Source organism: Larus michahellis, chromosome 8 (assembly GCF_964199755.1).
Source record: "Larus michahellis chromosome 8, bLarMic1.1, whole genome shotgun sequence".
Taxonomy (NCBI): Eukaryota; Metazoa; Chordata; class Aves; order Charadriiformes; family Laridae; genus Larus; species Larus michahellis.
The window spans coordinates 46,983,981-47,009,700 of NC_133903.1; the positions used below are offsets into that span (position 1 = coordinate 46,983,981).

The 25,720-nt window shown below is 39.4% G+C and overlaps 1 protein-coding gene across 7 annotated transcripts in view; it reads left to right on the forward strand.

The window, feature by feature from the left end:
• MAST2 (microtubule associated serine/threonine kinase 2) overlaps positions 1-25,720 on the forward strand; it is a 195,115-nt gene that overhangs the window by 150,615 nt on the left and 18,780 nt on the right. For all 7 annotated transcript variants that reach the window (XM_074596793.1, XM_074596794.1, XM_074596796.1 and 4 more), the window contains 12 exons: positions 2,835-2,910; positions 4,237-4,446; positions 10,318-10,419; positions 14,431-14,563; positions 16,226-16,287; positions 16,944-17,029; positions 19,014-19,222; positions 20,606-20,744; positions 21,170-21,302; positions 22,675-22,840; positions 23,880-23,981; positions 25,572-25,694. In XM_074596793.1, coding sequence (XP_074452894.1) covers positions 2,835-2,910; positions 4,237-4,446; positions 10,318-10,419; positions 14,431-14,563; positions 16,226-16,287; positions 16,944-17,029; positions 19,014-19,222; positions 20,606-20,744; positions 21,170-21,302; positions 22,675-22,840; positions 23,880-23,981; positions 25,572-25,694 — 1,541 coding nt within the window. The remainder of the gene's footprint in view (positions 1-2,834; positions 2,911-4,236; positions 4,447-10,317; positions 10,420-14,430; positions 14,564-16,225; positions 16,288-16,943; positions 17,030-19,013; positions 19,223-20,605; positions 20,745-21,169; positions 21,303-22,674; positions 22,841-23,879; positions 23,982-25,571; positions 25,695-25,720) is intronic.

Below are 25,720 nucleotides of genomic sequence, written 5' to 3' on the forward strand. Positions count from 1 at the left end.
TAAGGGGACAGATATTATTCTTCTAATGTCTGCTCTGCTGAAATGAAAAACTCACTGACAATAATCACTTCTTTGACCTACCTATCTACACCAAGAAAAGAGAAGCAGCCTGCTTTTTGCCTTAAAATGTTATGCACGTGCACAGTATGTGTCCTCTGTTTTACAGAAAATAATCTGTTCCTTTGTGAGGCTTGAAATGTTAGACTGCTTTAGTTCTGTATGTGAAATTTTTGGTGCTAGATAGATGTGTGAAGCTTTTGCATTCGAAAAGCAGTCATGCCAATAAAATGTATTAAACTCCTTTTTTTTTTTTTCTTTTTTTTTTTCCCCTAAATTCCCTTACGTTCTCCCTTGATGGCATTCAGTTATCTGCCCAGTCCTGGCTTCTTTTTCTCCTGGTTGTGTCTCAAAGGTGCTGTAAAGTAACCAGCAGTGCCTGGCAGCCAGCCTTTGGTTAGTTAGTCAGTTATCCATCCCATTATTTCTATAGTTTCCCAGGCTAAGGATCAACATAAAAAAATTATGATGCAGTATATTATGTTGCAGTCTTGCTGTAGTCAGCTACATATTTAATTTGACATGTTATATTGGGCAAATTTAGAATGACAGTTTGAACCTTGATCCCCGGTTTTATCTGGAGCTGTTTGTACACTCGTGTCGTTTTAGGTGGTAAAAAGTGGCATTAATCAGCTTCCAAAGGTGAGACACAAAACTGCCAACGCCCAAGGAAGCCAAGGGGTTATAAGTGTTTACTTTCTTGCCCATCAGTAGACTCTTGTGCAGAGAAATTACTTCGTTTCCGAATCATAAAAAACAAAAGCAAACCCAATAAACCCATATCATTGTGGCTCTCCTTAAGGAAACACTACATCTGCTGGCAGGAGAGCTCATGTAACATGATTGCTGCGTAGCTCTTAATTTCCTGTATCCAGATGAATAAATTGCCATGAGAGCAAAAGGCAAAACCCCTCATGTTTTATTGTAGCCCTAAGACAGCAAATACTTCAGCAGGCACAAATTTTAGTAGGACTACTTTAGTGTTAAAATGAAGTATGTGTGTGCCTCCGTATTTCTGTAGTTAGTATCAAAGGGCTTATATAGCCTTGTAATTTATACCTCACTTAAATCACATGGAGAAATAACACGTTATGGAAAAATAAGTTCTTCATTAAGTATGTTCACCAAGTTCTTCAGCTCAGTATGAACTGCCAGTAAACCAGTGTCATATGTTTGTGTCAGATTGTTTGGTCTTAGAGAAAGAAGGATAAAGATAGCAGGCGAGATGTGTGGGGGCATTTGCCTTCTAAGTCTGAAACTTAAATGTTCTTACCCTTCTTTTTATTGTGTCATACATTGCATATGAATATAAATATAACTTTCTTTCTGAAGAAAATTTTCCTTGATTAAAAATAGCTATCTACCAAGCTAAGGGATATATTTTCTTCAAAAAAAGTTGATTAAAATACGTTTTTACTTGGTATCCAAAACATTCAAATCAGTTTTTCTCCTTTAACATAAGGATTCAGTGAGAGATTTAATCTGAAGTGCATTTTCCCAAGCTGAGGGATAAACCTTAATAAAAACAAGACACAATGTAATTCGTGGAATTCCAGCACCAGGCATGAAGAGAGATTGGTATTGGTATTGCTATATTCCATGAGCCAGTGAGTTAAATTTTCTTTGAATTGTAAATATATCTTCCCAAAAGAATGTTTTTTCCTTTAAATAGGTTAGCAGCAAGGTAGTAACTGTAATGCGTTCCAAGTTTAAAATGCATTTATTCCATTCAGAGACATTCATTTCATCCTTCACAAGAAAGTTTAAAACGTTTTGAACTCATTCAAGATAAAATTGTATTTTTTTGACAGAGAGAAAATATTTTTGGCAATATGTTGTACTCTTAAAAATCATAAAGACAATGATCATGTAAGATGCTGAATAATTGAAGCCCTTGCTTGTCTTGAACATTAGAACAAGGTAACCAGAGAAATGAGATGCTGTAGGCGATCCCGTAGCTGGGGATTATCTGCATTACCTCACTCCGGCTGTCCTCAGCGGCAGAATGAGTCAGAGCATTGCATACCATCAGATGTGATGAAATGAGATGCAACTCTTCTTTAAAAAAAAAAAAAAATAAAAAAAATACCCGAACAGTAATATAAATGCAGTTTGCCAAGATGTAGTGTCCTGTTTTTTGAAGTTGCTTGCTAACCTATGCATACATGCATATGCATCCGTGGTGTAACATGCCTCAAGGGAGCCCGGTTTTCATAAAAGTATTCTGTTCCTATTGCTTGTGGTATTTATATATAAGATTTAGCTGAATAACACTGCTCATGCATCCCTCCTGTAGCGTGGTATTCTTCAGACAAAGGAAAGCAAGTCATCTCAAGTTCCTGGTTCCATTTTACTCTGCTCCTTTCCAGCGCTAGAGTCTCCAGAAATAATAGAGATTTCTTCTGGGCAGGGCTGCTACCGCCGCCACGGAGAGCAGGAAGAGAACGAGGGAAATTACAGATGTACCTGCAACAAATGCAGTGATTTTTTACATGCTTGTATGGTAGGGCTCGCGTTCACTGAAAATAGGTGGGTTTCTGCCTGAGTTCACGTGAAGACAGGAGTGTTAGCAGTTTTCAGACGAGTTAACTGTGGGGCTGTAGATTGCCATTGCTTGCTAGGATTTTCTCTGAATTTAAGCATCTGCCCATTGCTGAAGTGAAGTCAAAGCTTTGGAAGGGCGACAGTGAGCGTGGCAGCATTGTGACCAGCACTGGATTTCGGAGGGTTTTGATGTAATATCTGTAAATGATAATATACTTTCTTTTCTCCTCTAGCCCGGGTCGCTCCCCAATTTCCTTTGACAGTGAAATAATAATGATGAATCATGTGTACAAAGAAAGGTTTCCAAAGGTAAGGAATCACTTTTTGAATAATACATTCAATGAACTTGGAACCAAGCTCAGAATTAACTTGTAGCGCTCAATGGAGAAGGAGCCCAGTCCTTACCTCTGATTTCCAAGCAGTGCAGTTTGCTGGGAGTTTGAAGCTGCATTCTCTGCTTCACATGTTAATTCTGCCATAGAAGAAATAGAAAAGCTTTGTGTATTTGTGTATGTGCATCGTATTTACTAAATTTCTCATGGCTTTTATTGGCGTGACAAATGCTCGCAGGAATGAGGAGAAGGGCAGTGCTCTGGCTGCTCAGTCCATTTATGTTGTTTATGAGACCAGTGTCTCCAGCTATTTTTAACTAATCCGTGTCTTTTTTTTTTTAAATTCCAAATCAGATCAAGGCTGGAAGAGGGATGTTTTGTTCAGTTTCATATATACTTAAAAAAGCTGTTTTAGAATAATTTAAAAATAAGTTGAATAATATCCTCTCGTTATTCACTTGTATAACCACCTTAATTTGATTTATACTGATACAAACTTCTTTGGTTTTGGTAGGCTTTCCATTTACATATTGGAGATGCAAAATTTTCTTTTAAAGTCATTCCAAATTATACTAGAGGTTTTGGGAAAAAACAAGTTTGCCACTGGGCCTTTTGGTACCAGAGAAGCAATGAAGATAGGTTTGGATTTTTAGAAAAATCAATCTGAATTCAGTCACACTGAAATGCGCTGAAGTGATCTGCCGTGAAAATAAGTGTGAGGGTTTTTTATTTAAAAAAAAAAAAAAAAAAGGCTGAATATTGAAATCTTTGGAATCGAGCTTTGACAGTTAACATCTCATTGAAATGAGGGTAGAGGATCGTGTATCCCAGAGCTGTCGATGCGGCCATTCCTTCCTGTTCCACCAATAGCAAAAATAGTTGTTTCTCTGGAGACAGGATATCGGGGCATACAGTGATAGAAATGCCATGTGTCTGTTGCTTGGGGCAGTGATTTTCAGCTTCCATGGTCTTACCTAAAAGTTCTGAAAACTGCCTCATATCTTACATCCTTACTCTGGAGACCCTTGGAGGAATACAGCCTCAGGACCAAGATATTTTTATGGCCATTTGCATTTTCAGAAAGTGCGTTCTGATTAATTTTTGTGGTTTGCTCATGTGAACATAACTTCTGCCTTTGGTATGCTATTTTTATTCTCGGCAAAATGCTATTGTATTTTGGAATATTTTGTAAGCCTCCTGTATTTTGGAATTGCAAATATGTTACTTTAGCACCCTGCTTGTTTATGCTTTAAGTTCTGGGATAGTAAAATTTAGGAGTAATTTCTCTTTATTCTGTACTCAGGCCACGGCGCAGATGGAAGAACGGCTGGCCGAGTTTATTGCCTCTAATGCTCCAGAGAACGTGCTGCAATTAGCAGATGGGGTCCTAAGTTTCATTCATCATCAAGTTATTGAACTGGCCAGAGATTGCCTAGATAAATCACGTGAAGGTCTTATTACTTCTCGGTACTTTTATGAGCTGCAGGAAAACTTGGAGAAACTTCTCCAGGATGTAAGTGCTTTCTGGAAAGTTGAATATATTCTTTTGATTGAAACTTTATAAACAATAAGCCAGAGCTTTGATTTTAGGAGAGACAATGTGGATTCCAGGGGAAAGGCAGCAGGTGGGGGTGTCGGGAGGTCTGAGTTGTTCCAGTCTGCCGTTGATCTACCATGGGTGGATTTGAGCAAATCACTTCACCTGTGTACTTCATTTGTACCAAAGTTAAATATGCATATGAGTAAGTCAAAGGCAGTCTTTACCATTTATGAAAATTGGGTTCATCCAGATGAAGGAAATTACTGAACTTCTCTTTCATGTACTTCAAGACTCTGAATGACTTATTAATTACAATAGTGCCTTCAAGGATTGAAAACACCGTAGTTTGTAGTGTTGCTATTAATTTTTCATAAAAGATTTTCTTGAGCTGAAGTTGAGCTGTAGTTAATCCAGTTGTGGGTTTTCTAGTACTTCGATGTGTTTTGTGGTGTTCAAAGCCCGTGAAAATACACAAGGGGGCACAATTTTAATGCATGCTCAGTATGCATCAGCTACTCATTAAAAATCGCTCTTTTCCTTTAAAATGAAAATAACATAAAATTCAAAAAAACTTTTAGAATTTATGCTATAGCTGTTGTGACGAGTCAGTGCTATTACCAGTTGCTGGGTCCAGACCTCTGTTTGGGAATGTTGTCCTGATCCTCTGCTTTGATTTAAGGAGACAGCAAGCTGGAAACACGGGATTTGTAAAGATCACAGTCTCAGATAACAAATATCCCTGAGACGCCTAGAAGCAGAGCACCTGAAATAATTTATTTTCTGTGATGATTTTTAACCTGTTTGGTGAAGACATGTTTATATGTCATTGATCAGTTTGCCAGCCCACTAGTTTGTGCCCCTTTGCCACTCTTTCCAGACATTGGAAGATGGCAGATGAATAAAAATACTATAGCAATATACAATTATTGTATTAAAAAGGTTTGTTAAAACTTCCCTTGTATTGGCAGAATCTTCCCTTGTATCAGCTAAAATCTTTGTCTGCCTCATTTATATGAGTGTGGCTGTAGTTTCCCTGATATTTGTTATGCACGGGAGCAAAATGACTCACGTTTGGTTTTGTGGTGTTCTGCCTGGATGGTGAATATAATTTTGACAGATCGAGAGAGGTACGGAATATCTTTCAAGGACCTATATGGTTGTCTGCCTGTGGGATATCAGCAACCACTATGGATGCATTTAATAGTAACAAAAAAATGTGTTTCCTGGTGAAAGTGGTGTTCTTTGGATGCCGTGCAAGAGTTTGACCATTGATGCCATCATCCGGGGCTGGAGAAACTGTGTGTAGTCAAAGAAATTGTTCAGTATCCATAGTCTTTAAAAGAGAGGAAAATTTGAGAGTGGCAGCGTACCCTTCTCCAGCAGGATAAGCATCACCCAGCTGTTACTGGTGGGCCCAGCGCTGGCTGGCTGTGGACTGGGGAGGCAGGAGATGGGTCCTGCCTGGGCAGGGCAGTGAAAAGGGGCGGTGGAGGATTCCCTGCAGCCAGATGAGGACGTGCCACTGGGTCCACTTTTTATCTCCAGAGTCTGGAGGCAGGGTATTTCCATGCGTCAGCTATGAAATAAGGGATCGGGCCTCTTTGGGTGATGGTTGGGAAGTTGAAAAGATGTCACTAAAAGTGGGTGTGTATGCTTGGCAGAAGAGCTTACGTTTCAAGGGGCACGAGGGGACTGCAGTGTGTTTTACTGCTTCTGGTAGCAGATACTTGGAGCTTGAAATTCTCCTGCTCACAGACTTTCCTCTTCTATATGTGGACAATGATTTCTCATATCATAAAGAATTAAGAGAGCAATAAATTGAGTCTGGCTACTTCCAGTCTGCACTTTCAGGCCTGTCTTCTGGCCTGAACAGGTTAATCAGGATTTCAGAGAAGCTGTGGGTCAGATAAATCTGCTTTTTCCTTTCCTCTCCCCCTTCCTCAGAACAAATCCTCAAAACACACTTCTTAAATGTCCTTTTCCCTTTGATCCTACTGCTTTTCCTAAGCACAGGGAAAGATGACATTGAACTGTTATTAGAGAAGATACAGTGGTCATCTCTGTGCTTGTTCAGGAATTGACATTCAGGGCTCGCTTTGACCTCTTTCTCCTTACCGTCTTCTGCAGAGCCCCGGGGGTGAGAAAAGGGTCAGCTCTTAAGTTTAATTGATTTACTTTAGGAAGTGAGGTGAGCTAGAGACGATTAAATGGAAAGCTTAGAGAGACAAGGGAGGCAAAACAGGCTGGGAAGAAAGAGGACAAAGAAACTGAAGACAGCAGAGGAATGCCAAAGACTTCATTCCACATCTTTCTCATCTGTTTTTTCTGTACTATCATAGTTCCTTGTCTTTTATGTTTTAATATTTAAAAAGTACTTGCATTCCCCTGCTTTCCACCCTGTGCTTTGCCCTTCAGACTGCATTCTGAAAGGAAATAATTGAGACATTTCTGTCTAAATATACAGAAATTGGCGATAATATTTCTTTTGGAGGACTCGCCTGAAAGGCAAGGAGTTTGGAGACAATATTAGATTATGCCAAACTTGAGTGCAGGGTCTTTACTTTTGCTTAGCTTTTAATGTCTCACGCAGAGTTACACGCTATATAAAAATACCAACTGGAAGGTCATCAAAAAAGCTCTTCTGCTTGGGAAGTTGTATGGTCTGTGCAGTAGGATATATAACTTTATGGTACATTTTTATAAGATATAGAAAGATTGGGAAGATGATTTATTAGTGAATAAGGAAACGAGCTGTTTAAATACACAAAACCAGAAAGCTTTTAGAAGTTTTTAGATCCTGACTTTTGTGATGAAATACCAACAAATCTCATTAGTTATGGCAAATGAGATCTTTTCCCTTGTTTAGAGTGTGAAATATTGTCTTTTGGTCAGAAAAACCTATTGCTTATTGCATCACTGAAATTATCCAGAAGTAAAAATGAATTTAAGAGATTTTCTTTATTTTAGAAAAGGTGAACTTGAGTGTTATACGTCACAGTTAAAGTTAAAAAATCGAAAAATAAGATAAAGCACTTATGAAAAAGAACATATGACATTCAGTTCTTTATCTGTTACTGTGAGGTGGGATTAGAGGACGGGATGGGAGCCCAGGTTCCTGGGTAAAAAAAGGTTTTAGTCGGTTATTACTTGGTTGAATTGATGGGGTGAAACTTGCCAAGAGAAGTTTAATGGCTTCTGCATAGGTGCAGCCAATTGGTGAGGAAGGTGAAGGATTACAGGTGTTCCTGTGCACGGAACAAAAGAAAAAGGGGAGGGTGTTCGTATTATACTGCAGTGACTGATGCTGCACATTGGCAAATGGATATTCCGATTCGGTTTGCTTTCTTAGTACAAGCCTGAGTGTAAATTTATTGGTTCTTGGCATTGCAGGTCTATTGTTTTGGTTTCCATCAGTATATTAGCTCAATTACAGCGTCGTGACTTGCATATCCCAGTTATTGGTCCCGCCGAACCCCAGGGGAGGACAGTGATTTTAATTTCATGCCCCAGTAGCTACAGTTAGTGACGGATGGGTCTTTCAGATAAGGGAATCGGTTTGTAAATTACCCATTGCTACCTCCTGTACACGTGTCACTGGCAATGTGTGTCGGAATGGCATCAGCCTCTACCCACAACCCCTATAGCTTCTCCCTCCTCCCCTTGGGAGGCTGGGGAGGGGGGGAAACCCTGAAATGCCACCAGTAACCTGCAGACAAGCGTGTCGTCATTGGGAACTGCTAATGAGATGGCAAGCCTTGTACCAAGGCACATGGAAGCGGCAGGCAGTGCTTGGCTATATAACCCTCTGGTTTCCAGATGCTGTCCTTGGGACAGATTGTAAACAAGCCGTCTGTAGGGATGTCCGGGCTGTCCTGTGCCAGAAGGAAACAAGAAGAGGCAGTTTTAGTGCGGATCTTGGAAGAGCAGCGCCGTGCAGAGATGATGGCTGAGTGGCTGTTACAAGTTGTGTTTGATTGTTCTAATATTTTTATTTTTTTTCCTTCCCTTTTGCTTTTCTCTATCATTCGGCAGTCATGGTCTAGCTTTTCATTTTCAAAACAGACACCTGATTAAATTAGTTACATTTTTAAATTATTTTGCCTAAATTGTTGTAGATGAGAAAAGGAGAAAGCAAAAGGACTTGATTTGAAAGAATAAGTTTGCTTCAACAATACAAATGGATGCAAAAAGATGAATTATTATTTTTTGTGTAATATAACTTACCGGGGGGGGAAGGACTTTCCAATTGCGTGGCTCATATTTCAAATAATATAAAGTTGTTGATGTTTTATTTATTCATTTCAACACAGCTAACCCCTGGTGATCTGGAATGGCTTTTCAAATATGAAAGCATTAATTTCTTTCTAGAATTCATATTTTAACTCATAAGTTTGCATAATGCATTAGGGGACACATGGTGAATACTAATCATTATCATTTTCATTATTTTCTATTTTATAATTAGAAAATACCTTTTTAGTTAGAAAAAAAAATAGCAACTTATTTCAGTGCTTTCAAAATAATCTTCTTTATAAGGCTCTATAGCCAGCAAGCATCTCTGATGTTCTTTTTAGATTACATTGTTTTCTTCAAGGTTAAGATTCTAGCCCTGGCTTATCAGTGCCAAAGTAAACAAATAACACTTCTTATTCTGACCTGTGTCAAAATGAGAAATAACGAACTCTGATTTTTTTGTTTGGTAACAAAGTATCAGGGCTATATTATTTAAAATGCTGCTTGTGTGTTTCTAGCTCTGAATTTCTGCTTCCCTGTGTTTTTATTGTTCTTTTAGGTGATCACCAGTGTGATTTGACTTCTCACCCATATATGTCTTTTTCTTAGACGGCGCTAATGAACAATGCTAAATGAACCTTTAGTTTCTTGCTGCTTGCATCGTTGGTGATAAAATATCATTCCTATAAGCAACTGGCTCATTGTTTAATTTCTGGACTTTATATTTTGTCATTCTGCTAAAGCCTAATTTTTAGACCATGGGGAAAAAATAGCTGTACTTTGTGTCAGAGTTTTTACTCATTGGAATAATCTTTTTATCACCCTGTAATGAAATACTATTTCAATTGCGCTTCAGGACTGACCATTGTGTGCTTGAGCAAAAGGAGAGTAATTTGGGGGGTGGTTGTCCAAATCTATCTTTCGTGGTTGTTTTTTTTTTTTTTACATTTGCTTTAGTATATGTATTGTTATAAAAAGGACACCCTGTCACACACACACCCCCCTTGAAACTAAGCCTTGAATTTATACTAAAATCTGGTAAAGAAGAAGTAGTTCTCTGAATTAGGTTTCTATATGCTCTTTGCTTTGCTCATGTGCTTGGTCTTACATAGAATACAATACAATGCTGTAGTTGTTCACTGGGATTTATAAAAATAAATAAAGAGAAATTAAAGGTCAGGTTTTTCTTGATGATGAACAGTAGTAGTTCAAATTCTAAATGAAAGTAAAGCCTAGAAATATGTGTGGCTGTTAGTAATCATCTAGACGTCAGTATCATGTGGAAGGTAAAATTGATAAAAACCAGTATTCCTAGTTTCATTTTAAAAAATAAAATAAAAGCACATCAGATCTAATACAATTGATAGGTGGTATGATGCAAATAGAGCCTTTGAAATATCTCTTGCGTGATAAAAGGAGTCAGCTGTAATGGAAAAGCTGTATGTAACTTAGCATCTTTGGATGAGCGGAGATCGTTGCCTGCTCTGACTCAGTCATGCCTTTGCTGCTGAATTACAGTTGCTGAGCTGGTGATTGCTCCGCGTTCAGCATCTGACATAAAAATGAAGAGTTCACCGCTAGGACCATAATGTGATGTTCTGCTCTCCGCAGGCCCACGAGCGATCCGAGAGCTCCGAGGTTGCCTTCGTTACCCAACTTGTGAAGAAGCTGATGATTATCATTGCACGTCCAGCTCGGCTGCTTGAGTGCCTGGTAGGTTTGGTCCTTGGGAGAATACGTGTATGATCTAAAGAGTCTGGTGTGTGTTTGGGGAGATAAGGAGCACAAAGCCTTCAAGAGAAAGCTTTAAATTCTCATAAAAGCATTGATGAAAAATAAATCAATATTTTACAAAAAGAAGTACTAAATGTCTTTTGCATTAATATAGAACTGTCTTTCCAATGAAGTGTCAGCTGCAACAGCAGCTTAATTATATTTTAGTATAAAGTTTATGGCTGAGGGGGCAGATGTAGCTGTTGACATCATTTCATGCTACTTGATGCCACCTGATTTTCCTCGTGTTTTGAGTAGGTTCAGTGAAGAGTGTGTACGTGTATGGTGTGCATACGGTGCCCAGAGAACCGTGCTAAGAAAGAGCTGTCACTAAGGAAGAAGTTCTTGTCCATGATATAGATGATGTTAGGGTTCTTGGACTCAAACTCTTACTGTAGACCCAGCAATTGCAGAGAAACATCATGTCAGGTTTTCCAGCTGTGAACAAAGAGGGATAGGCAAGTGAGAGATCCAAGCAGATTTGGAAGCGTGTGGTTCAAATCCTTTTCAATGTTACTGGAATTATATGGAAAAGCAAGTCTCATTGCTTTTTTTTCAACAACTTGCTCTGGCTAGTAAGACCATATTCTTTTATTTAACTCTAGGATATGGTGAAAAGTGTATAGGCCATCCCAATGAAATAGGCTGCTGTGTCCTGAAGTCGTGCGACTCCAAAAATACTTATGCAGCCTAAACATGCATTCTCACTGTGATTCCACAGCAAGACGGCTAATATAGTTCTTGAATATATATGGAACGAGATGTTCAGGGCTCTGGTGTGCACAGTGTTGTGGTGATTATTGGTTATAGGGGTTCAGTGTCAGATCCGTGGCACTATTTTAAAAGGGTGTTGGAAAAATTGGTGAAAGCGTAGGGAAGAGTCACAAAAAATTGTTTGAGGGCTGGAGAAGGTGTCACAAACCTGCAGTAGAAACTTAGGAAATAGCAGGATGAAATTCCTTGGCTTGTGTTACATGAGAGGTCGAAGCTCACAATGTAGTGGTTCTTTCTGCACATAAAAATGACAAAGAAGGTACATCTGATTGGGACATTAAAGAAGTTGGCTAAATGAGGAATCTGTGGCTGGATATATATGTGCAGTTAACAACTGAAGCACATTCTGGGCAGCGTGCACAGGGCTGACTTTTACCACTGGAGTCACTAGCCGGTAAATGAGTTTTTTCAGAGCTTTCTTTGTCAAAGTAGACAAGAGTAGTTCAATGTTTCTAATGATGTCAGCTTTTGAAAACATCTGCTGAGGTACTGGTGAAAATACCAATAGACTTTTGAGGGTTCCCTTATTCCTCCTCCATGACTGTCACATGGATCGCTTTACTGTGAACCCAATAGCGCAAGGAAGACGGTTGTTAGTGATGATGAAGTAGGCTACACAGCTGGAAATATGGATGCCTAGACTTGTTGAAGAAGTCTCCACTAGATTACAGTGAAAATCCTGGACACAATTCCATTCAGACTGGGAATTCTTTGGCTTTCAAAACTACTTTTGTGATTTAGAGCGGTTTTGTGACTCCAGTTATCTTTTAGCCCTTATTCAAAATATCCTTTGGAAGTGAAGGCAATGAAGAAGACAACTAAATTTAAGCTTATTGTGTTTGTATATGCGGTGTTCGCCGTTGTCATTTATTCTTGCGTATGCTTTACTAGTAACACATCATCTCGGAAGGCATGAAACCTCAGTAAGTTTTATGAACCCATCTCCATACCTGCAAGCAGATCCAAACTCAAGCCAGTTTTTAGCTGCAAATCAATAGGTCTCCAGGTTCCTCCATGATCTTCTGCACCTGATGTTCTGCAAAGTGAGGTGGGAGCAGGTGGAGGCCGTAAACTCATTGGGATTTGAGTAATGAACTCCAAAGCATGTAGTGACAACCTTGACAATGAAGTGGCTAGACTTCAAAGTATAAAAATAGTATTTGTATCTGTATATTAGTCTGTCCTGCTTGTTTAACCTTGATTGCCTTTCTTGCAATTTTTTCCATATATAGATTTTATTATGCTGACATGAAGACTAAAGTATTAATGTCCCTTTTATCCTTTAAAAGAACACGAAATATAGCAATGGATAGTCTACCATTTAAACAGCTTGAGAACTAAATTTCTTCTTTTTAAAAAAATATTTTTTTGGTAATTTAACGTCTGGCTTCATTGTTTGTGAATTTATAAACAAATATTCTAAGATTTAATATTAATGTTAATTTTAGTAACACAGCTCATTCTTATTTCTTCCTTGTAAATGAAATAACTGACCATATAGGCAGTGGTTGTGGTGGTTGTGATTGTTTTAACTGGGTGAAGTGTTTTAAACTTCAGTTATTTGGCTTCAGTCTTTGTATAACCTGTTGGACTGTGAAAGGTTTATTTATGGACTGAGTCTCTCAGGCTTCAAGAAAATAATAATGATGTGGGTTTTGCATCACTGAAACCATCTTTTGGGATGTAATTTATTTTTTTTCCAGATTATTTTTCCATAGCATTTGCTTCTGCTTAGTAGGGATCATTCTTCTCCATTTAAGTAAAACTGTTTTCAGATGATTAAATAAATCTACTAAAAAGAAGACAGAGTTGGAATTTGTTTAATTTCTTAGTTTTTTGTATGTTGGAATTTTTTGTCACCAGACCTTTTTTCTTTTGTCATTCACTCACCAATAAAAGACCTACAGTTGTATCTTGAAGAGTTCTTCCCTCACGCCACTCCACTCCTCCAGTAGTGCAATACGTTGACCATCTCTCTCCCGTGGTCCTCGCTGGTCTGGCTCCTGCTCTCTGACAATTCTGAGGCAACTGATGAATCCTTTTCCAGCAGAGTTAGGAAGGAATTTGCTTTCTTACATTGTTGCTGTCTTTGGTGACAGCACGTGTCTAAGCAGCATTGCTTAAAGCAATCAAGAAAAAGTGCGTCTTTTCTCTGTTTCTCTAAGCGTTCAAATGTATTTACGTCATCACATTTGTTTTTCTTGTTTGCAGTTCTGTGCTCTCTTTTCCCTTACGCTGCTGAGCACATTCCTGGCGCTTCTTTTCCGATGCCCTCACAGCTGTACACTGTCACTCTTCCCGTTTTATCCTCACATTTCACTAGAAAAAGTTTTTGAAGAGCCTTGGCAAGGCTGCTTGTTGCAGGCGAAGGATGAGGTTTGTAGGGGACAGTTAAAGGTAACTAGTGAACTTGCTTCTAAGCAGGGTGCTCCAGCTGCCAGAAGCTTGTCTTTTATTTCCAACTGTATCTGTTAGTCTAGTAAAGGAGATCACACCTTATAACCTTACCTTGCCTTAGAGACCACGTACACCACGACTGAGTTGATAAGATGATCCTGTACTGTATAGTACAAGGAATACTGCAGCAGTATTTCTTATATAGAAAGTGAAGTCTTCTCTGCTGATAAAATAGCAATTGCTGTTTTATTAATAATTTAATTAGCAATTGCTAAGGTCGGGACAGTTACAGAAGCAGATTGGGTGTATGGTTTGATCAGAAGTGACATTTGAAAGCCGGAGAGGTTTATATTGGCTTAACTCACCTGTCAGACAGAGGTGGCAGGAGAAGGCACCTCAGTCCTCCTCACAGACCTTTCCCTGGCCCATCTCAGTGTGACGGAGTCGGGAGGTGTGTCTGCATTGGTGCTTACGTTATCATGACCGTATTATCCGATAGCCTGTGTTTGGTTCATAAAAAGTCCCTGCAGTCCTTGTCCTGTTTTGATTTGCAGATCTAAGCCAGTGGACGTCCGGCAGGCTGTAAATGTCTGTCATTTTTGCAGAGCAGGGCGGTACGCGTTGTCTTGCTTGTTGTAACTGCAAATGTTTCACATCACTGCTGAGCCCAGAATTAACTTCAGATGTTTCTGAAGAATCTCCTACACGGGGGAGAAACCTTTTGTAACTGTTGAGCTGAATCATGTACCTCTCTCTGTCTCTCTCACCACCTTGCTGTAGGAGTTCGATCCTGAAGAGTTCTACCATTTGCTAGAAGCTGCAGAAGGCCATGCCAAGGAAGGGCAAGGAATTAAATGCGACATTCCTCGTTATATTATCAGCCAGTTGGGACTCACCAGGGATCCCCTGGAGGGTGAGAACTCTTGTTTTGTACTCTCCAAACTGCTTGAAAGGATAACCAGATCTCCTGGTCACTACATAGCTGAAGGAGGCTTTTATTTTATTGGTTTAATTTCAAGGCCATTTTTCCTTATTTTCTTGTTTGCTGTCAAATTCTAGACTGTCCTTTCCAGCCTCATGTCTCAAAGGAGCGTTGCTGGGGTAAGGATCGCACATCAACAGTGACAGTTCTTTACTTATGATGTTAATAATGTCTCCCTGTATTATAGCTGAAACAATGTTAGAAAATGGCTTTATGATTTAACTGTTTTCTTTGTGCTGTTGGACAGTGAAAGTAAATTTACCCGTTACTTTTCTGACCTGCCTGCTTGCTGTGGCCTGGTTGGAAAGTATCCTGTCATTCCACTTTGTTGTCTTCTCTGGGAAAAGCGTGTTTGTTGTGATTTTCCATGAGAAACGAGGACTAGCATGAATTTTTAGGTGGAGATGAGATTGTGTTTTTACATCTTGCATAGCAGCAAAACCAAAAGAGAGTAATGCTTTAGAAGACAGTGGCGGCTTTTCTGCTAGGTCCCAGAATTGCATATGGTAAATTGACGATGCTGTAATCGTACAGAGGCCCAGAACATCCTTACTTTGGAATTTGAGAGTTGCTATCTCTGCCTGGCACTTTGCTAGCTGCATCTCTTCTCCTATGACAAGTTTTGTGAGCATGCACGACTTGCTCAGCAACAATAGAAAGTGTGACAGAGACCGGAGGTTACTGCAGAATATTTCAGCAATTGAACCGTACTTTTTGTTTTCTCAGGAGAGCATAATTTTAGCATAAATTAGTCGTCTGGATAGGACTAGTTTAACTTCTATGGTGTTTACCAGAATGACAGTGACAGGTTGACTTCAAGTGAAAAGCTCTTCGGGAAAATTTCTACCAAAGATTGCTAAATGCAATTTAATAGCATTTGTTGAAATCTGACATTAAAGAGAAATTTCCTTTGATCCCTGTCATGGGAGAGAACCTTTCCATCACTAATTCCCCTTACTAAAGTCAAATTTTCTTTAGAAATGTGTGGAGATGTCAAGGTGCATTATTTCCTTTCTGTAAGGAGGGCACCCAGAAATGTCACTGATGTCTGCGCAGAGACTGGTAGTTAATGTAGGATTTGGTTTGGCAAAGTTTGTAGCATCTCCTAAGAGAGCTGAGTAGCCTAAACTAACTGACTTTCTCCCCAGTTTGCTGCTGCTCAGCATTTTGCAGAATCAAGACACATTTCATGGAGGGAGGTTGTTTGAAATGTAAAGCTTTTTCTTTTCTGGAGTACAGAGGTGCCACCAGGCTATATGCAGACATATATGCATGGAATAGGTTTTAATATTACCTAGCCTAGTGGTTTCCCCAAACTTGCATTTATTGCTTTTACTTATTATAGAAACCACCTAGAATAAGTCAGGCTGAAATTGGAACAATTAATTATATTCATCTTTGTATAAAATACTGCCTACAGCTTAAAAGATGTTAAAGGTTATCACTGTATAATTGGGGTGGCTTTTTACAGAGGGGGAAAGATGTCCTTCCTCATCTAGAAGCACCTCTTTAAGATCCTGTTTGTCTAGTATAAACAAAGAGAATAGTGTTTGATTGAGATCATTAGGAGTAATCTTTCCTCTTTCTTTTCAGAAATGGCCCAGCTGAATAGCTATGACAGCCCAGACACTCCTGAGACAGATGATTCAGTCGAGGTAAAGCAGTAATACACTCACTCTGTCTAGCGCTTTTTTTTCTCTGGAAAGAAGTAGTCTACAGTGAAGAATTAATTATAACGCACAGTAATTTTGATTACAAAAAAAAAAAAGTGCTGACATTTAGAAGTGCATGTTAAAACTGGAGTATACGCTCATAAAAACATGGAAATCTCTGTACTGTGGTGGTGAAATGCTTGAAAGTTGCAAACAGGCATTATCATCAAGTTTTGATTTTTTTTTTTTTTTTAGATTTGTAAACAAAAATAATTTGAAGAGATTCTTTATATCTGTGTTTGTAAAACGTGGTGGGTATTGAAGAGAGTTGGCTTTAGTAACGGACTGTTGGGAAAATTTAACTATATAACTCACTAGGTTTCTAAAATCCTTAGTTGTTTACTTTATTGGTATTTTAAAAATTTAATGTTGGGGAAAGGCCTGAATCTTATAGTCCACTGATTGTGCTAATAATTGTGGAGGGAATCTGCAAGGGTCCTCTGGATACAGACCGTTGTCCTAAAGCTGAGGACTCCAGTGGTTCATAAATGGATTGAGTTTGGGTGAAAGCTGCTTAAAGAAGAAAAGGACAAAAAAGTGAGGTGTAGAATGGAGTAATTCATGCTCCTGATTTCCATTTTCTTGCTGTCTTTCCCCAGAGCCGTGGGGCCTCTGTCCAGTCAAAGAAAACTCCATCCGAAGAAGAGTTTGAAACTATTAAACTGATCAGTAATGGTGCTTATGGGTAAGGCTTTTTCAGACTTTGCTTTAGAAGAAAATACTATTATTGTCCAACCCAGGGAAGGGCTATAGCACAGTTTGGCAAACGACTGTTTTTTGTTGGGTCCAAAGCATAGATGAATCTTACTTGAGTCTTACAGAGGTTGCACACTTGTCATGTCCTCTGCATTCTTCTGGGAGATGCCATTTTCTTGCACTTTCTTGGGGTTTCTTAGACAAAAGCCCCGTACCTGGACGTAGTTCCTGCTGTGAAGTCCTTACGTTGCATTGAAGCACTGGCACACTACTTCCAGCTCAGGAAAATTAGTTGCCCTACAGTAAAGCTTTCAGGATATGGTATTCCTAATCCCTCTGATGCAAATTTTCTGAAGCCCTTCCTAGCTGTGACTTCAAGCTGGTTTTCCGGTAACTATTTCTGCACCGTTTCTTTGTGGTAGGTAGGTGAAATATAGACACTTCAGTACTGTAGCTTGAGATGACAGAAACATTTTCCCTAAATATTGTCTCTAGGGAAAATACCGTCACTTAGTTTATTGTAAGGTTTCCTAAGTAATAGTAAAAAGATGTAGTTCCATGAGTCTGAGAAAATTGTTTTGCATCTATTTCCTTACTGCTTAGCAAGGCAGTCTGTATTTCCTTTCATGCTGTCTGGTTAAGTCCTGTGATTTGTGTTTGTTTAAAGCCTGAGCGAGTGAGGGTAAAATCCTGTAGTTGCAAACGTTATTGGTGATTCATTGAAACGGCAAGAATATTGAGGGAGAAGCAGTTTATGCTTTTCCATTCTTCCATGTATTCAGATTATATATGTAACACATGTGGCTGTTCACGAGCGCTTGAAATACTAAAAGAAATGCTAAAATTACATTGGGACAAATCTACTGTGAGAAGTAATACAGTGAAATTGCTATTAGATTTTATTATCCATTGAAGAATCCAGAATGAATATGGTCAGTTAAAATTTTAACCGCTGATACAAACCTATCCGGAATTTTAAAGACGGTTCCTGACTCTTTGCAATTCATAAATCCTTACCAGTGACAGTCATTAGGTTGTAACTGAAAAGCAGTGATATTCAGTGGGCCATAACAGCAAAACCTGAACATGTGCTTGAGTGTTTTGTTTGAAGTGGCTGCTTAGTTAACAGCAACTCATTTTTTGAAAATTATATGTGGAAAAAGTGTAAGCATATTTTTTTAGTCAGTGAAGACATGACGGAGCAGGTCAAAGAGGCACATTGTTAGACAAGAAGAGTTTATACATTTTTCGGTTATGTTTCTGTACAGGCCCCATGATTTAAATGTAACTTTGAAAAAAGGGGAGAGAGGTGGTAGTTTTGCGGTTACTCATATCTATCTTTATACTGGGTGTATTTTATAGCCAGCTGCTGGTGAGACACAGTACCATGTTAAATGTAATATACTCCAGAGAAAAGGAAACAAGTACTGATTCAATAAGGCAGGCAAACTGGATGAAAATTTTATTTGCAAACTGTATTATTAATGTGCAGGAATCTAATGATCTGCAAATGATAGAAATGTAAGAGATACTTTACTGAAGGAAATCCCTCGCGACAGTGTTGCGTCAAATTAATTTTATGGAGCTTGGAAAGAAATTGTGCTGATTCCATATGTTTTGGACAATTTTTTAAGTGAAATGGTGACTGTAGTGTTGAAAAATACATGCCTCTGCAATGATGCTTAAAGAAGTTTGGGACATTTGTGTCTGAAATATCTCGCTAGTCGCGTCATTGAAAATGCTGCTTAATTCAAGAAGGCAGAGTAGATTTTGAAAGAAACATCATGGGGTTCCTTCTTTTTCTAGGGGAGCTTGGCACTGAAGTGGGATTTTATGGAGTCACAGATAAGTCTGTCAGGATCTATCCAAAATAGTTACCATCACTGTTTTTAAAAAAAAAAAAAAAAAAAAAAATCCCCCAAACCAGTTTGAACTGAAAATGGAACTTTTCCTCTTGGTATGTGGTTTTCTAGAGCGGTGTATTTGGTGCGACACAAGACCACCCGTCAGCGTTTTGCCATGAAGAAGATCAACAAACAGAACCTAATTTTGAGAAACCAGATCCAGCAGGCTTTTGTGGAAAGAGATATCTTGACGTTTGCTGAGAACCCCTTTGTGGTCAGCATGTTCTGCTCCTTTGAGACCAAGCGCCACCTGTGCATGGTTATGGAGTATGTGGAAGGTATGGTTGTCATTATCTACACCTGCAAAGGGGCCTTGGGTAGGATGGATGTGTAGTGTGTGTGCAGGGTGTCTCCTCGTAAGGGATGACATTTCCAAGTGACTTATGTGTACTTTTCTCCGTAAGACTGGTCAGGGCACTGCTCTGAACACAATAAACAGGAAGACCTTCTCATGCGTGTGCTACTCCTTTCTTCACGGAAAGTGAGCTCAGTCAGCCCTGCAGTCGCAGGGGAGGTCGTGGTGCCCTTTTAGGGAGGAATATATGGACTGCTTGGGCTGAGCCGGAGAAATGAGTCATTTACCGCTAGCACAGTTTAGCGTAAGGAGATACTCCATTTGTGAATCCCTGTGACTAATACAACATGATTGCAGTGGAGCTGAGGAAACGTAAAGCCACATGGAGAAAACTGCTGGGGTCAGAAGTCAGCACGAACTTTCCAGTCTTCCCTGGAAAGAAATCCTCCCGCTCTCCTGTGGGATGGCATGGCTAGATCCATACCGCGTTTGCTTGGCATTACGGTTAGAAAAAGACAGTTAAGAAACGTCACCAAGCAACGCACTCTTAGTTCTTTAGCAGCCTTTTTAAAAATACAGTGTTATTGTATGCTGGTTTTTATTTGTTTTGCTTATTCTTTGGACTATTATTTGATATTATTTTATCACTGTATCTACACTGTATCACAGTGTAAGCACTATATTTCCACTGGTGGATAGGATTGATTTCTTATGGCTGGCTTGCTTGCTTGGATGAATGTCTGTGAGAAATAAGCTTATAGTTATTCTATCAGTGTTCTTTCTGATAAATTACTGGAATGAAAACAGATGTATTGACATAAAAATTTTTAATATTAATTCCTATTTGCAAGTAGAGATGAAGGTCAAATGAAATGTGTGGCCAGTGTTCCTTAAGAAGCTTGAATCAGGAGACCACAGGCTTATTTTCATTACTACCAATGTGTCCAAAGGCACGGCTGCCTCTCCATGCGTAGGGAGAGCTGGTTTGTAGTTGTAGATGTTTTTACTTACTATTTTAAGAAGCTTGTATATCAGAAGTAGTGTGTGTCTCAAAGGTGGAAAACAAAGATGTTTATAGAGAGGCCAAACCGTCATGAACTGCCCTTTCTTCGAGGCTTGCTTACGGTTTGGAAACAGCATCTGTACAGTTCTTGAGCAACATACATGGATCTCAATTTTCCTAAGATTTTAATAGTTACTTGAAGCTCAAGATGGAGTGCAGAGAGCGCTTCAGAATTCAGGTTAACAGGGCTGAGAGAGACAACCTTTAGGAAACTTACACTAATCTAGTATTATAGATCTGTAGCTGTTCTTTCTTACTGGTATTTGCCGTTTCACTGTGCCATATTTGCAACTTTTTTTCTAGGAGGTGACTGTGCTACCCTTCTCAAGAACATTGGTGCCCTACCTGTTGATATGGCGAGGATGTATTTTGCTGAGACTGTTCTGGCATTGGAGTACCTACACAATTATGGGATTGTTCACCGTGACTTAAAACCTGATAAGTAAGTCTTCAGCTTTTCAGAAGCTGGAGGGAGAGAACCAGTTCTTCGGGGGCTTTCTCCCTAAGCAAGAGGACATGGGGTCTAGAGACAGTAGAGATCTTCAGTGGCATCTGACATGTGGGAGATTTTGTGGAGTCTTTTGCTATGATGTGAAACCAGATAGACACTGAGAAGGGGTGGGAAGAACAGATACTGTCTCAAAGCTGTTGCTACTGATGAAATTATGGCACAAGGTAGCCTGATTACTAGTTGCCTTGGCTGCTCTGTGATATTCAGTTGCGTAGGAGGTTCCTTCCAGGTGTTTGATGGGGACGTAACACTGAGAACTTGCTTAGCATTATCTTGGGCTCTTCTTTTTTTTTAAATTGCTTTTGGGAAAAAATTAATTGAATGTTGGATTATTTTGCTGCTTCTCTTTCTTCTAGTCTCCTGATAACTTCCATGGGTCACATTAAATTAACAGACTTTGGACTGTCTAAAATTGGATTAATGAGTCTTACAACAAATCTTTATGAGGGACACATTGAGAAGGATACCAGGGAATTCCTGGACAAGCAGGTAAGCTGAAAAATTTTGTCTGTTGATGTGGGATCAGATGCAGGATTCTGTCTCAGGATAGGATCAGAGTTTGTAGCATTCCCTCTCTGCCTCGACACCGTGCTGTGCATTGTAGAATGGGAGGAAAAGATGCAAGTCCTGTCTCACGTTTGTGCATAAATTGGTGTTGTTCGTTATTTCGACTTGTTTGGAGTGATGTAGTTCAGCTCTTACTTCAGGATATCGGAAGTCTGTCCCAGGCAGCAGTGCGGGTGTGAACAGAAGTTGGTTTAGGGATGTAATATGGATTTTGCTAGAAGGTTGTTCCACAGTCTCCCCCTTCTGGTGCTTAGAAAGTTCATGGCAAGTTCCTATATGTGTCTTCTTGTAATTTTGTCTGATGGCTTAAACATTGATTTTTATCCCCGTGGTATTTACGAAGGGTCATTTTTCTCCTTAGCCTTCATTTTGCCAGGCTTAACCAGCTAAGTTCTTCTGGGTAACATGATAGATTTTCTTTTGATGAATGAATAGCTCTTCCATGCACCTCTTCCAGCTTGAGTTGATATTTCCTGTGCATCGTTGACAGGAACTATACCGTTCTGGATGCAGGCTCACCAGTGCCTTGTATAATGGGATTAAAAAATGCTTCTCTCTTCTGGAAATACCTAGCTGAATTTATTATTTTTTTTTCATCTGCGCCAAGTGTTAACTCGTCGTCATCCTGTGCTATTCCTTTGCTTCTGAGTAACGATGTCTTTTCTCACAGGAACTCTCTTTGGTCACTAGATCATGGTCTTGCACTTCGCAGTGTTATATTCTTTTTTACAACTGTTTTGTTATTGTTGCTGCTTCTAAGCTAAGCCTGAGGCAACTTAGAACTTCCAGTGTGATTTCCTTAGCCATTGGCTGTGCCAGCTGTACCTCCCAAGTTTAAATGCTGAAGCGTGTAATCATGCTGTGCTGCTAATTCTGCATCTGTGAAACTAAATTCTGCTAGCACCGAGGTGTGAGAGGTTTGTCAAAACTCAGCTCCTGATAGCTGTAGCTGTGCCAGTAGACATCCATCAAGCAGACAGATCTATACTCACGGAATACGCGTTTTTCCCATATGCTTTACTATACGTGCACCAAAGAACCTACTTAGCTGGCATGTCCACACTAGGAACATCGCGTAGTGTGTGGTGTCAGTTCTGTGTGGGTCATGTGTTCATCATAGATAGACTCTTGCTCCGTGGAAGTAGTTCACAGCATAAAGGGGTTAGTGGTAAAACATTCCTTGTAAAGCTCTGAGGGGGAAAAGTAAAAAAAAAAAAAAAAAAGAACAAAAATAAGCTTTGATGTGAATTTGGCAATTCATAGGTTTATTGCTTTCTCGTGTGTTTCTTTTGAGGTCTGTGGGACTCCGGAATACATTGCGCCAGAAGTGATCCTGCGCCAGGGCTATGGGAAGCCCGTGGACTGGTGGGCCATGGGAGTTATCTTGTACGAGTTTCTAGTCGGCTGCGTCCCGTTCTTTGGGGACACTCCTGAGGAGCTGTTTGGACAAGTGATCAGTGGTACGTTTCTGTGCTGGTTCTGAAGGGGTTTTGAAGTGTGCCATGAAGTAAAACCTTGAAAATACCAAGGATCCACAGTTTAGTCAGGAAAAACTAGGTATAAAATAATGGGGTTTCATTTTAAAATATTTACCTTTCTGTGCCAAAGTAGCATCCATCTGATTCCAGCTATCGGAAGTGGTTGAGTCGCTTAACATCTTGCTAGATAGCTCTGTCATTGCGCATGATGTGGGAGTCATGCAAACCCTTGTGGGATTGGGGAAAAATATTTGGGGATTTTTTTGTTCTGTCTTTTAACTTAAATGATGGAGAATATGAGAGGAGCAGCCGCCAACTGGTCTAATTCTGATTTTGGTTATTGATTCTGTAGGTGCAGATTTCAGTCAATTACTAATGGCTGTATAAATGAAATAAAAGGGAAATTCTAAGCAAAACACATTGAAACCGTTGTATTCGGTACCTTTATGTCTTGTGGCTTTTTAAACCTGTCCTGCTTGGAGCTGGACAAACAATTGCTTTGTGTTCTCTCAGTGAATATGCCAGTGAAAACATTTCCTATTGGGAATGCTTTCTGAAACAGTAAATTTTTAACACGCTTGGCAAATGTCCTTTGTAAAAAGCAAATTTCAGCAAAGAACTAAATATGATGCATGAAATCGTTACCTGTGAATTGTTCTCTCTGTTCCAAGTGTAACGAGTGTGGAATGTGCGGGCACGAGATACAGCCACAGTATTGTCAGTGTCTTTGTTTATGGATTGTCATGGAAGCCCCATTTCATACTTTATTAATAGAGTTCTTAATGCTTTTTTTCTCCACAAGCACTGCTTGGATTGACAGCAGCTTTAGCTGACGCTGAATTTTATGCATTTTGGAAAATGTCAATGCTTGAATTATATTAAGTATGCAAGCTGCTGAATTCAAGGTATTTACGATTCTGGGGCAGTACCGAACGCTGCGTTTTACAGTATAGGAATGTGAATGGTTATTCAAATTGGTCATGAAGCTGGTAGAAAATGTCAAGTCTCTTTTTGTCCCCAGATGAAATTGCCTGGCCAGAAGGTGATGATGCACTGCCACCAGATGCCCAGGACCTCATTTCTAAGCTTCTCCGCCAAAATCCTCTGGAAAGAATGGGAACAGGTAGGAGCCTTGCGTGTAGAAAAGTACTGAAGCAGGAAAAGAAGCTGCCTTGCCAGTGATGCATGCCCGCCCATGTTGAAAAATGCTCGTCTAGGGCTGGGGAACAGTTTATGCTGCATTCAGTGAATCCTGTGTGATGAAGCTCTGAGAGTGTAGATTGTACCTGAGTCAGACAGATGTGACTGCCTCGTTTGGGAAACAAGAAAGGAGCACTGTCAGTTTGGCAACATAACTTCTCAAATTTGTGCTGTTCCATTAAATGCTTGAGGGTAGTGTCTCCATTTGAACAGTTCATAATCAGATTTCTTTGAAGTTCTCTTTGAGTAGGGGCTCAATCCCCTACATGGATGTGAACTCCTGGGTGTAATCAAACGCACGAGAACTTTCCCGTTCCTAGAGGCCTGGACTGTAGAATTCTCCAAACATACAGCAAAGTCTGATAATCTCTTTGGCAAAGTCAGATGTGTATGTCAATCTTTCTGTATGATAATGTCAGATTTAAAGTTTAACAAGTCAACACTTCTCATTTCCTGATAGTAAATAACCATAAATAATCTCTAGCTGTGCTCTTGTTTTAAAATCATTTGTGTGACACTGCAGCTTTACAGCACAGTCTGTTTAATTTATCTGATTTAATTTTGGATTTTCAATTGGAAACTACACTTTAGGGATAAAATAAAAACTTACATATATAACAATTCCAAAAGGCACATGTACTCAGCAGACTTAACACACGTGCGCACAAGGGTGATGAATAGATCATGAATTAATAATGATATCAGATGGTTTTCACATGTTCTTCTTTACTTCAAATACATGTACTTGAAAGATGTTGCTGTCATGGAAAAGAGGTAGAGGTTCTTGCCTTATAAAATGAGTAGATGGACTGATTTTTTTGATTTCTTACATACCTGTAGTGCTGAGGCTGCTGTTCCACTTGGCATCTCGTAGTGCCACTGGCACTCAGCAAACCTTTTATCTCTTTTCCTCTGCTATTTTCTTTTTTTAAAAAGACAGTAGTATCTTTTATGAATATTAATTTCATTTGGGAAAAAATGCATATACTAGTAGACAGACAATCCTTAGTTTTTCCTTCTGGGTAGCCAAGATTCTGAGGTTAATAACAAAAGATACTAATTCAGGAAGATATGTAAGCCCCTGCCTTGTTTTAAGCACATTGAATGAGTTTATTAATGAGAGTGGAGCCATGCACATGCTAAGTACCTTTCTGAGTTTGCTCTCTTTATTTAGATGATATTTAGAGTTTGGAAATTTTAAATTAAGATGTTAATTAGTTCTTAATCTTGCAACTTGCTGTGGAGCGTAACAGCAGATGCCGTCTTCCAGCCAGTTGAGTCATGTGTTGTCATTAAACAGGAAGAGGGGGTGGGAAGGAGGAAATCTTGTTCAGATTTCATCGTGCATCACCACTTTGGTAAAAGGATAAGTCGTGTCTCAAAATTCCTGAAAAATGTGTGACTTAAATGTACTCGGGTACATTCTCTTAGGCTCTCAGTGCTTTTAAGGTTTGTTTTTCTTTTTATGCAAATGCTGAAAGAAATACTTTGCAATAAAAGATGCTTATTTCAGGTAGTGCCTTTGAAGTGAAACAGCATCGGTTCTTTAAAGATTTGGACTGGAATGGATTACTTCGGCAGAAAGCTGAATTCATCCCGCAGTTGGAATCTGAGGATGACACGAGCTATTTTGACAGTAAGACTAAAGACTAAACGTCATAT